Raw genomic sequence first — 13,409 nt, forward strand, 5'->3', positions numbered from 1 at the left:
CTGCGCTCCGATTGGGTGTTCCCGTCTCCCTCTGCCCTCCCCTGCCCGCCCGGTTCCTCCCCCGGCCCTGCGCCGCGCGGCATTGTGGGGCTCGTGGTCGCGGCGGGTGGACTACGAGCCCCAGGGGCCCGCGCGGCCGCCGGGCAGTTCCGGACAACGCCTGGTGTGTGGTAACAGCAGCGGACGCTTCCTCCTTGCAGGCGCTTCCGGCGCGGCGGTGAAGCCCACTCGAGAGCTCCGAGGGCTCCGTGGGGCGGGGGGAGGTGAGATGCCACGCCGCGCCTGCCCGCTGCCTTCCTGTCGTGGCGTGTGGCCGCGGGGAAGCGAGCGCGCCGGGAGGGCGGGGGGTTCCGCCGGGGTGCGGGCGCAGGGCCTGGCTCGCCCTTCGGGGCTGTGCCGCGCCGGGAGCGGGGAGCTCTTCCCAGTGTCTGGGCCTGCCTGAGGGGCGGCGGTGGGGGCGGGCAGGACGAGCGGGGGCCGCCGGTAGGTGCTGCCGCAGGTGAGCGCGGCCTTGGGCCTGGCCGTGCGGAGCAGGCGGGGGATGCCCCTTCCCTCCCTGCCCGGGGGAGGGTCCGGCGCTGCCGGGTGGTTGACCTGATGTCTCTCACCCTGGGGCGGGGGTGCAGTGGGGTGAGGGCTCCTCCCCGTCCTTCTCCCCGTCCTCCCCGCAGCCCTCCGGCGCCGCGGGTGCCTTGGGGCCTTCCCCGCCTCGGGGCGGGGGCAGCGGCGGGGGCGGAGGGGCTGCCCGGTCGGAGGCCGCTGGGCCCGGGCCGCCCCGCGGTGCCCGGCGAGCCCCGGGAGGGCAGGGGGGGCACGGCCGGGCCCGGCGGTGCAGGCCCGGATGTGCATTATTTTTAGCTCGTCCTAAGGCCGGAGCGGAGCGCTATCAGGTGGCGCCGGTGGGCGCCGGCGGTGCGGTCAGTGCCGCTTCAGGTCTGCGGGAGGCGTCCCGGCTCCTGCCCGCTGCCGGCTCCTGCCGGCTCCTGTCCGCTCCGCAGCCGGAGGGCGGGCAGGGAGAGCAGCCGCCCCGCCGGGCTGTGCTCCTCCTGGTGACTGACCAGTCTGGGGGACGTTTGGTGCCTGGGTCACCCATTAGGTTGTTGGTGTAACTGGTGAGTGGGGCTGGTTGTCTGCTGGGGCACAGATGTATGGCTGAAACCCGGGACCAGTTCCTGTTACCAGAGGAACTAATTGCTCTCTGGTATCTGTTTGCTTGTTGGGATGTGTTTGGATGTTTGAAACTGTGTCTTACCTGTTAGCGTTTGATAGAGTAACAGCTCTACTTTCATATTCCCAAAGAGGAAAAAAAAAAAAGAAACGGGGATATGTTGTTGTGATCATACATGCTAAGAACCATGACCTGTTTCAGTTATATTTTAATGTTGCTACCCAGTGAAATTGGAGCACCATCCGCGAGGCTGTAGTTTCTCATGTTGTAGGCAGACACAAAAGCCAGACTAAATCCATTTTGGAGTTCAGCATTGCAAAAGAACATGAACTAATTGTAAGCCCGACTTCAGAGTAGACTTGGATTTTGTTTTTTTAAGTTATCTTTCTAAAAATAGACATCGTGGGTATTGCAAGTTCATCTGATTTCGGAATTAGTCATACGAATTGCTCTTACAATAATAAAACACATAAGCAGTTATGCTTTGTCAGAGTGAGCTGAACCGTAAGTGACTATTATATGTGTGTGGAGATGTTTGAAAATTGCATCTCTCTACCCTAGCAGGAGGCATTTAAACATACTTTAAACACTTCGATGCTGTTCTCTGGTGACATTCCTTTATTGAGTCTTCAGTGAAACTGCTGGCTGTAAGAGTAAAATACGGGATCAGTGCAGTAGAGTACCTTTTTAGAGCTTCTTGTTATCAACAGTTGATCTGTATGCCCATTCCAATGAATTCAGCCATACCGTCATGAAGTCATGTCAGTTTTTAAAAGATGAAAAGTAGCTCTGTATCTGAAGCGCAAAGCCTTTAAGCTTTGTACCATACAGTCAAAGTTACACAATGGGAGGTAATTGCAATCTGTAATTGAAATACAGCGGTGGCAGGTAAGTTACCGTCTGACATGGAGGTGTGGGGTTTTTTGATTACTTCCAAGTGACCCTTAATAAGAAGTAGATAGTTAACGTACTATGCATGGGGTATATGTATAGTTAAAAAGCGAACTTGGCAATTTTATTTTTCTTCTTCTGTAAGATTTGCAACTGCAGTTAGTAAATTACCTAAACTCCCACCTCCCATGCACATTGTCCTTAGAAATAGAAGCCAAGCTTTTTGCCTCTGAATTTGGAATAGAATTCATGTTGCTACTTCCCTTCCCCCACTCTTTTTTTCCTGAACTTAAATTAGTTTTTCTGGTAACTCAGGAGTCTTGGATCAGGTTAAAGGTAAGACCTCGTCTTGAATCCTCACTGCAAAAAGTGGAGCAGACCTTCATGGCAGCAAGGATAGTCTTTTCTAGCAGGAATAGAGCTGTAATTTTTGCTGGAAGCCAACCACTGAAATAATCATTTTGGAGGCTTTGTTTCTCTTTAGTATTTTTCTAAAAAAGAGGGTTAATATCTGTGTGCTTAAGGTTTTGCAGATCTAAGGTGAATGGAGCCTGGAGAAGGGAATAAAGACAACAGCGCATAGGTAGATCTACTGGTGGCACAGCTGAAGAATAATTGAGATTGTGCCAATTATATCTAATGTTACTGTTATTTTAAAAACTTTTAAAAAAATCATAATCATTAGATACAGCTCTGTTCTCTTTAAACACTGTTTCAAGAGATGGTGTTAAAAACCTTTATTTCATGGATACCTTGCTTGTTTTTGCACTGTCCAATGAGCAGATGTGGTTTTGGGGCACATAACTGCACTCTGTAGTCACTGCAATGGTTATGTTCTTACCAAGTAGCTCTGCAGTTCTGCCACTTAATTTTAGCACATGACCAAAACTGTCAGTAAATGGTACAGGTTAGAGAAAGCAAATTATCACTGTAGGTACTGATAAAACTAATTGTATATTTTAGGAAGTGCAGTGTTTTTTGCTGCTTACCCTTTTTGGCTTACAGGAAGTTTATCTTACCGTAGGTTTTCTTCTGCTAAAGTTCAACTGAATGATGTAAAATGTTATTGGATAGATACGAAGGAATGGGTCTATCAAAGAATCCTTCCAAATATATTTCTCCTGTAAAATGTACCAGTTCTCACAGTGTTAGCTGAATAGCTGGGGTAATATTTTAGTGCTGGAGCCTAAAGCTTAGAATGTAAGATTTATACTGACAGTGAAAGCATATACTCCGTGTTAGTACATCTCTTGGAATACAGCTTGGTGCACTTCATGGCTTAACAATGAGCAGCCAGGATTGCATTAACTGGCATCTTAGCATAGTTTTCAGATTTAGATTCTCTTCAAATTCCCTAAATCATTCTGTATACTCTCTCTGATGGTTGATTTTATCTGTTGTAGCATGATTCTAATTGCACATACACAGGTTTGAATCTGTGGGATCACTGTAACCAAAAAAAAAGATCAGACTTCCATGCAGATTAATATTTGGCAGTATCCTCCTAGCTTCTTCTTGTCTTTCCTCCTCAGACCAATTAACAAGTTTGCCAAGTAGAGTAACACCTTGGTTTTTTGCATCTTACAGCATTTTGCCAGGATTTTCTGAACAATGTGACTACATTTGGCTGTTCTGATAGGTCACCTTCCCATGGAATTTTATTCCTCTTTTTTTTGAGTAAGTTAAAAAAAACAATTAGCAGATGAAACTAGGGTAAACTTGTCTCAAGACTCTCTTGAGATTGTAGTGGACTGAAGTTAAGGTTTTAGAAGACGGCGTTATCATAAAGCTTGGCAGCTATGCAGATGTCTGCTTTTGGTCACATACCAAAAGAACTAGTGAAAGCTCCTAGATGCTGCAGGATAATGTGCATTAAACTTTGGCTTTAGTAAAGCCATTTTGAAGGCTAGTGGACTTTCTAATAATTGATTTAAATAGTTAGGACAGAAACTTCCGTTTTCATGGGGATTTGGTCCATAATCAGGATGGAGACCCTTCTTCAAAGGTAGTTTTATGTGATTTAGTGCAGCTATGACAAACTATCTTTCTGTAATGCAAATAAATGTGGGGGGGTTTTTTGAAGATTTTTATCCATGCTATTTAACACTAGCAAAGATTGCAGTGCATCTAAGTTGCATCCGAAAGATGTGAAGGAGATCCCTAGCTGCAAAGACAAATAGCGTGGCAATGTTAGCAGCCAGATACTTGCATGACAGCCTTATGCTACCTGATATATCTGCTGGAAAATGGGAAGATTTCTTGACTAGTGAACAACCAGTGTGATATATTGAATATATTTCTTTTCATATGTTGGCAACAACAGTATTTGATGTTCTCAAGTATTTCTTCATCTGTATTTAAATCTCTCTCTTGTCTTCAGTCACAACACTTGTATCCTCTGTGTTAATACAAATCCAAGGGTTTGTATTTTGTATGAAGGGTGTCAGTGTGTGGTAAAGCGGTAATAGATGGTGTAAATTGTTTTTATATGGGGGTTTAACAGTACCATGGATTAATAACGATAGCTTATGGCTCTTCAGGAAAAAATGAGTTCTTCATGATAGTCCATAGTGTAATAGGTTTTCATCATAATAAAAATCCATCACTTGAGTTAGTATTTCCTTTTCTTTGAGGATACTGCTAACCCATAAAAACCAAGTAATTGTCTGTAATGGTTATTTTGTCCTTTTTTGCCCTTCTTCCTACGTTCAAAAATCTTTTGGGCAGACTAGATTCTAATGTTCAATGACCTGATATAACTTTAAAAAACTTGCTCTGTCGAGAATACAGTACTCCAGATAAAAACTTCCAGTAGATTAAACTCTAAATCCTGTCTTCAGTGGTGCTTGCTATTGTAGTATCTTGCATGAGTATATATTTTTACTGAACTTGCAGAAAGAGAGAATTAAACAGTAAAACAAACAGCTCTGCATCTACTCTGCCCCTTACATGCCAGAGTCGTTAGTGCAGGGAATATGCATGTATAATAAATGGGACAGCTTGTAGTTGCAGTTGAGTGAAAACTTGTTCAGACAAGTTTCTTCCCCCCATGTGAGTAGACCTTGTGTGAATTTATGTAACTCTGAAACAAGTTCTTTAAAGATATTCAGCTTTTCGAGGAATGATGAATATTCACTTGTATTCTTCTATGTTCTTGACAGCCATAAAATATCTACTGGTAGGTGATAAAAATGTGAGAGTCCTGATTGTTACAATTCCATCCATGTGGATGTATCTCATCTATACAGGCCCCTTTCTAAAGGTAATCCTGTTCTGTGACTATAGGAATCTGCTCATGTATGTCATGTTAAAGGGGTGGAACAGTAAGAGAAGCACAGCTGAGATTTTGCAATAAGTAGTTCATGTTAGAATACTTACATATTTTTCTTCAAATCAGGTGTTAACTGTTGGCTGTTTCTGTAGTGTGGCCAGTTCTTCTCACTTTTGGGTATATTCATGCTGCCTAATTGCATGTTCAGATGAATGTGTGTGATATTTGTAGTCATCCAAGTTCTTTGTGCTTACTGTAATCAATAACAAATTTCACTTCTATAATTATAGCAAAACTACTATATACCTGCCCTGGGCAAAAACCTTCTATTTAAACAGCCTGAAGATTTTTAGCCAGTGCAGAGCATAATGAGGAATATAGCCTGAAGAAATATCTTGGCATTTTTTAACCTGTTCAAGCTATTGGGAAGTGATATTAATTACTATAGTAGCTTTTGCTGTTTCTTAAAAAATTCACTTTTTTCACTTCTTAGTAAATATCCATGAAGTCATTAAGTAAACGTATAAATGCCTGATGTTTGAAACTTGTTAGGAGGAAAAAAACTCCTCTAGTGCATGACATACTCCAAGCAAATCTAAAAATTTAAACTGTTAACCTTTTTGTGTGCCTTTATCCTAACGTGGACTTTAGGTCTCTAAAACTCAATTATGTTATATAAAATATTTTAAAAGGATATTACAGACAGAAAATATAGCAGGCTGTAACAAGGATTTCTTATGAACTGTAGGGTGACTTTTTTTTCTTTTCCACATTATTTCTGGGTCTGAGTAATGATCACTCTATGTTGGATATGATGAGTTGGACTGGGTGGAGAACTTCCAAAACCTACATTCAGTTACTGGAACAATAATTTTTCCATTGAGTTAACATAGCTGTTGACACACCCTGAGTGGAAACATGACTTAAGACTTTTGCTTATGTAAAACCAAAGATGTGGTATTTGGAATTCAGATGGGTAGAAAGTAGGCACTGATCTCCAGCAGAATCACAGCTTGATATGTATGCAAAAATATGGAGTATTTATAGGTAGTCTTAATGTTAGTTGCCATAATGCATCTGTATGGGTTTTCGGTTTACAGCACGTAATGCTTCTCAAGCTTTTTCTGTATGTGAGTTGTCAGGAATCACACTGCCGCTTACGAGCAGTGGCAAGATTTTTGTAATACATAGCAAATAAAATCACTTCTTTCGGGAAAAATCATTCCGTAAGAACTTGAAGTAAAACATTTTTGGAACAACCTTACTCCTTAAAGTATCTGTTCACTTAATAGATTTCAGTTCAGGTTTTGAAGTTACGTGAAGTAGTCATTCCATATTTACTTAATTCATGTCGTAAGTAATTCCTAGTTTCTAGGCAGTAACAAACTAATGGTGTTTTGTGCCTTTTCATTTTTAGAACCTGTCAGTCATGAGCATTCATAATTATGTGTTTGTGCTTTTGTTTTTTTTCCTCACGCAACCTAAGGACAATATATTTTTCAAGTTCAAGTGTTCTTGCACAACGAGGAAAAAGAAGAAACATTTCAGTGAATGAGGAGTTTTTTGCTTCGATAGTGTTTTCTTAGGGAAGTGGGTCTTTGAATGAGGATGACAATGGAAGAGATGAAGAATGAAGCAGAGACCACTTCTATGGTTTCCATGCCTCTCTATGCTGTTATGTACCCTGTCTTTAACGAGGTAGGCTACATTTTGCTTTGGAGTAATAATCCCCTTTACATGGGGAAATATGTTCATAGTAACAGGTTGCTCATCTTGACTGAGAAAGCTTTGTGTCTAACACCATCTTGTTTCTATGCTTTGTTTTACCGTTCTTTCCATGAATACAATTTCATGCTTATCAAAGGTTGCTAGTTGTCTTGGCCCTGATTCTTTTTCTTACCTTTTACAGAAGAATTTAACAAAAACTGTTAGGCCTGGCATTCTGTGGCAGGAAGTAATGTACAGTTGAACGTGTGCCTGTCAGCTCCATACATTTTAATTTTACTGCTAATGATTATCATTCAATAGGATATGTGTTTTTCTGCAAGTGTTAGACATTGTCAAGGAGTTCTCAAAAGCTTGTCAGATTTCTGCTGTAGGCTGGATAAAGGCAAAATAACTCCAGTGACATGTTTGATTTTTATGTTTTTATTTTGGGAGGAAGTGTTTCCTTGGGGGTTAAACTTCATAGTATCTCTCCTTCAAACAGACCAGTAGTTTGAATGCTTTTGTCAACTCCCTTTTTCATTATGCTCTATAAGGCAAGGCATGAGTACTTGACTTGTTCTGTTCTGATAACATTAGAATTGCTAATAATTATAAACTTTTGTTGCAGCTAGAAAGAGTAAATCTATCTGCAGCTCAGACACTGAGAGCAGCTTTTATTAAGGTGAGAAGTAACTTGTATTGAAGAATGATTGTTTGTAAGATAAACCCTAAACGATGAAGCTAAAAATTCAGCTGTCTTGTTTCCTTGTATCTTTGTGTTTGAAAACTGCATCCTTGATCCAGGAGTCTAAAAATTAGGTGGAGAATTGCATGGACTGTAAGTTTGAGATGTCTGCAAATGTTATGAGTAGAAATCTGAATGATACGAGTAAACTGAGCAATTTTAAACAGACAGAATCTTGCCTATGTAGTACATACAAAAGCTTAAATCTGGAATCAGTCAGTGAAGGTAGTAAGTTAATAAACTTAGTCTAAGTGTGACAAGATTATGTAGAAAAGGTGTTCATGAGAAGTAGGCATGTCGCAGACTTTGAGCATGGTTTACAAAGTGAATGGTAATGGGATTTCTTTTGTGGATAAGTTCAGTGTTTGTATTTGCATCCAGAAGTAAATGGAAAAAAGATTCTTCTAACTTTTCTATACATTCTTAAAGAATGACGATACAGATATTCCTTTTATTGCTTTATTGAAGTGGTGATCTTTTGAAATACTTTAAATGAAAAAAATTGTAGACATGACATATCTTAACATGTGAACTATGCAACTGAGCAATACTTCCTTGTTTCTACACATAGATTGAAGTGTACCTAGATAATCTTAAGTCTGAACTAGAGTTTGTACGAGTTAAATGTTTTTATGACTGGTGGCAAGGAGCTAAGCTGAAAGCAAATAATGTAAAACCTGAGATATTGGTAGAAATGGTAGTGCTAGCTAAAAAACCACACAGCCTCATTCTTACTCGACACAGCATAATCTTTTGATAGCAGTGCAGGTAGTGTGAATACCTTCAGTGTTAGTCTAGCTTAGCTTTACTTAGATATGTCATGAATCAGAAGGTGTTTTTTTTTTTCCTGGAAAAGCAATTCCAAGATGATGATTGAGCATATGATGTGATTCATAAGAGGCACATTCACAAAATGGCATGTGGAAGATGGGGGAGTAGCACCTGTTGAGTGAATTAAATCCCAATGGATATATCTTTGTCTCAAAGCTTAGTGTTTATGGAAATAAACAGAATATAAAATTTCATGAAGAACTTTCTTATTCAAATTGAAATGAGTGGAAAGGCTTATTGGAAAAGTTGCTTATACAAAGTCACTGATGCAGTCCAAGAAAAATGGATGTTGTAGTGGAAGAATGGTTTTCAGTGTAATGTGCTAGTCTAAAGCCATTAGACTTTTAAAATTTCTAGCAAAGTCCCACAGTATATGAACTGAGTCATGTGAAAATCTGCCTTTGTGTTTGCAGTCTTGCATATTTAAGAATGGAAATTTTCTTTGCCATACAGGCTGAAAAAGAAAATCCAGGTCTTACACAGGACATCATTATGAAAATTCTGGAGAAAAAAAGTGTGGATGTGAACTTCACAGAGTCTCTTCTGCGTATGGCAGCTGATGATGTAGAAGGTAATATCTCATCTGTTATGTTGAGTAGATGTGTTTTTAATCACACTGTTAACTAGGAACATGCATTTCTCTAAGCCCATTTTCAGAAGAGGTTATTTGTTTCTTAATAGATTTTTTCAGCATGATAGAAGAATACTTGTATTTCCTGAATATCTCTTTTTGAGAAGTTAAACCTCCCTAAAAAAAAACCCATACTTGACTAGTAAGAGAAAGAAAGAGAATGAATGTTTAAAACTGTGTTTATGTGGGTGTATAATTCAGTTTGCAATGCTAGCGACCAGAAAAAAACATGTATGGAGTATAATATTCACCTTCCTTTTCTCTGCTTCAAATTAAAAGCAGTAGTTATACTGTCAGAGAAAGGGAGTATACAGCAGACTTTTAGTTATTTGAATACAGCATTTGATTATTGTCTTCAGTGCCCCTCAAGTAAGGTAAGATGGGCTCTCTTTCCAACTTGCAACAACAAAGATTATTGCTGGCACTGTGGTTCTATTGATGCAGAGCATATTCATTGCACTTTTCTAACCATGGCTACTTCGGGGCTGTTCAGCCTACAAATATAGTATGGCAATACTGCTGCATTTTGTGAAGTAGTGTTTTTAGCTGTCACTAGGGACTTGGAGGAAAAACTAATGGTATATTTGAATATGTTCTTTTGTTAAGAGTATATGATTGAAAGACCGGAACCAGAATTCCAAGATCTTAATGAAAAGGCACGAGCACTTAAACAGATTCTTAGTAAGATTCCTGATGAGATCAATGACAGAGTGAGGTTTCTTCAGACAATCAAGTAAGTACTGTATTACGTATTTTTTATTTCAGATTGAGGGGTCAAACTTTTTAGCTAGGTCTGAATGTTCAAATGCTGTAGAAGATGCTAGGAGCACTGTTCCCATTGGAAGAGAGCCTGAACCTCTCATAAATGAGCAGACTGAATTGAGGATATTTAACAAGAGCCCCACGTTGCTAGACCGAACCTAAGTGGCTGATTCCTAGTTAGAATTTCCGTGTCACTGGTGTAGCTGTTTGCATTTGGTATTGCTACATCTTGTCTGGCACTTAGCTCTGTGGAGGCTGTTTTAAGAAGTATTTGACTACTAGAAGGGTATTAAATTCCATCTAAATAGGATAGCTTAAGGATATTACAACTATTTTTTTATTGCCAAATAGGGACATCGCGAGTGCAATAAAGGAACTTCTTGACACAGTAAATAATGTCTTCAAGAAATACCAATACCAGAACCGGCGGGTATGTGCAAGAACTATTTTTATACAATGTTTTTAATAGTGTTAAGAGGAAGGATATCCTTTTGATCAGAGGCTGAATAGGAGAGCTTAAATGGTCAATAACATAATATCTTTAACAAAAGAATTGTTGTATGGTAGGTCTTAAAAAAAATAAAATCAACTTCTATATCTAAGGTAATGTTAGCCAATTTTCTTACTGGTTTAACCTCAAGATTCTCACTGTACCTAACAATATGTGAATTAAGACTCTGCTCCTGGTGTTTTTGTTTTCTTAGGCACTTGAGCACCAAAAGAAAGAGTTTGTAAAATACTCCAAAAGTTTCAGTGATACTCTGAAAACCTATTTTAAAGATGGAAAGTAAGTATGGCTTTTGTACTAACGTTTTACATAATGAAAGGCCTTGTTGACTAACAGGGGAAAACAGGATAAACTTTGGGGCATAAACTCCCTTCTTCAGGACTTGCCTGTTTTTTTCCTCACCTGTGTCCTCAGACCATTGTGGCTGCTTTAAAATACATTCATGCCTTTTTTAACACCTTTGAGGAGAGGGAAGTTGGTTAAATGCACCACCATACAACACCTGTGTGCAGTATTAGCTTTGAGCTTGAATATGTAAAGATAAATTTCATGGCCCCTGTGTGGTTTTCCTCAGTGTATATAAGAGGACAAAAAAACTTTTGAATGCTTAACTGAAAAAAAAGTAATCTGCCTATTTGAAATATCATTTGCAAACACTTAACAGCTGCGGAGCTTTTTCTTTGATTTACATTTTTATTGTCCTTTCTCTAAGGTTCCTTATAGTGGTTTGCAGTATTTGGAATTACTCAGCTGATTAATAGTTTTATATCTGAACATTTTTAGCCTGCAGACTGAGGCTTTTTTCAAGTCTTCACCTCGGATTTTTGATGTCACTGTTCATGCGTATCTCGCTGTAGTGACTTATTCAGATGATGGGTGTATCCCCCTCAGATTTTGACAGTGCCAAAGTGTTCTATGTGCTGCTGTTTCAAAGATGAGAACTAACTTTCATGTCTGGTCTGTTGAGCTTGGCAAAGGCCAAGAGCGCTCAGGGGATGGTGCATTATCAGAGGAGAGGGAAGTCTTGAGACCAGCTGTAAATACTACGTGGCTTCTATGAAAGCATTCCCCACTCCCACCATTGAAATTGGGCTAAATTTGGTTATGATACTAAAATGAGAAATTTAGGCCTTGGTAGCTTTATGATTACTGAACAGATGTATAGGTAAGTTTTTGTATGAACAAGGTCTAAACAGTCTTGGTTCATTTGAAAACTGTTTGACTGAAAAAATGGGGAAGAGGTTGGATGTGTTGTGCATGTACCCCAGCCATACTGAAGGAGAGCAGCTTTGTTTAGCCCTATGTGAAGTGAATACTGCGCTGTGTATTGCGGGTGTAAACTTAGTGTATTAGGTATTATCAATATTACAAGAAATCCCAGGTAAGGCCTTTATTCCATGTCCTTGTGGAATCAAAAGTAATTTATATCTGTCTGAACTGCAGGCTGAATAAGACACCCTGCTCCCACCAGAAGGTTACAGTGCTAAACAAAATAGTCATGCTCACAGACTTTGTTACTGAGCTGAAAAATTCTGTGACCTCACACGTCTGTCGGAGCAAAAAGATAACTGAAATAGTATGTTGTTTCCATATGCATGCATGCTTAGCAGTTCCTGAGGAAAGAGTTGCAAAATATGAAATTACTAGGAGATGAAGTGTTCAGCTTTGGAAAGAACAGGTGTTTAACGATCATCTGCTCCACTCTTAGTTAGCTAAAATCTCAGGGTTAAATGATTGAGATGTCAATGATGATCGAGAGCCAAAGCCTTCAAGTTCCTGCCAATAAACATAGTCTTTATAGGATTATCTATGCAAATGAGTTTATCTGTTTGCCAGCAGTAAGCTTCAGGTAGATTATGATATGGTAAAACATCAATATGCTTCCAATTTGCAGAGCTTAGATGCCAATATACTTAGTTGCCTGACCTTAATGCTGTATTTATTGAATGACATGTTTCTAAAAATGTCTGAAGCAATATCTTTTTGTTTTAACAGGGCAATAAATGTGTTCATAAGTGCCAACCGACTAATTCATCAAACCAACTTGATACTCCAGACCTTCAAAACTGTGGCCTGAAAACTGTATATGTTGAGAGTTGTACTTTTCAATGGTGGATAGGGTACCTTTATATGTAAATTTTAAAGTTTTGACTGTATAAATTATCAGCCCCTCTTGAGGGGCCTAATGCAGGATTTTGAATGGGATTATTGCCATCGTACACCATATTTTTGTAAAACATTGTAGCTTAATCATAATCTCACAATGAAGAATTTTGCATCACTTTTTGCTATTATCATTCTTTTCAGAATTATAAGCCAAAAGAATTTACGCCTTAATGTGTCATTATGTAACATTCCTTATAAGAATTGTAAATATTTGGTGTTCTGTTTCTGACATTTTAACTTGAAAGCGGAAAAACTGCAAGATTATGTATTTAACAATATTGGTGGCAAATATTCAATAAATAGTTTACATCTGTTAGACTGTCTTCTTGTATGCGAACAAAAATGCATAACTCATCTTTCTAGAACTGCAGAGCATTCTTTAAATGGAAAAATTAAAATTATTTGGGTGCTTAAAGCTACTGGCAGTTAAGTTCAGTATAAAATGAGGGGTTTTCCTTAAAACTGAGATTTTTGGCTGTGATCTAATACTAGACCAGTATAATTCTATTAAAATGTCTTTGACAAAATAATAGAGAACCCCAGAAGTGAGATGTGCTTTTGTTTTTGATAGAAACTAAATCTCACTTCTTTCTTAATCTTCTTTTTGTGGTGAGTTAATACGTTTTTACTGCTAGAGTATTCCCAGGTTTGGAGCAGAGGTTCACTTTAGATATATGCAGCACAGTGTGAGTTTAAAATATTAAGGTAACTAGGGTTTTTATATTGGTA

At 39.5% G+C, this 13,409-nt stretch overlaps 1 protein-coding gene across 2 annotated transcripts; it reads left to right on the forward strand.

The window, feature by feature from the left end:
• The first annotated feature begins 86 nt into the window (after positions 1 to 86).
• PDCD10 (programmed cell death 10) lies at positions 87 to 12,996 on the forward strand. 2 transcript variants are annotated; one of them, XM_055816938.1, is made up of 9 exons: positions 87 to 263; positions 5,221 to 5,321; positions 6,817 to 7,028; positions 7,666 to 7,719; positions 9,067 to 9,184; positions 9,851 to 9,977; positions 10,358 to 10,436; positions 10,711 to 10,793; positions 12,510 to 12,996. In XM_055816938.1, exons 3-9 carry the CDS (start codon positions 6,933 to 6,935, stop codon positions 12,589 to 12,591), a joined length of 639 nt encoding a protein of 212 aa, XP_055672913.1. In that variant the 5' UTR covers positions 87 to 263; positions 5,221 to 5,321; positions 6,817 to 6,932; the 3' UTR covers positions 12,592 to 12,996. The 2 variants fall into 2 exon arrangements, with proteins under 2 accessions (XP_055672913.1, XP_055672912.1); XM_055816937.1 differs by lacking the exon at positions 5,221 to 5,321.
• The last annotated feature ends 413 nt before the right edge of the window (positions 12,997 to 13,409 follow it).

Source organism: Falco peregrinus, chromosome 12 (genome assembly GCF_023634155.1).
Source record: "Falco peregrinus isolate bFalPer1 chromosome 12, bFalPer1.pri, whole genome shotgun sequence".
Taxonomy (NCBI): domain Eukaryota; kingdom Metazoa; phylum Chordata; class Aves; order Falconiformes; family Falconidae; genus Falco; species Falco peregrinus.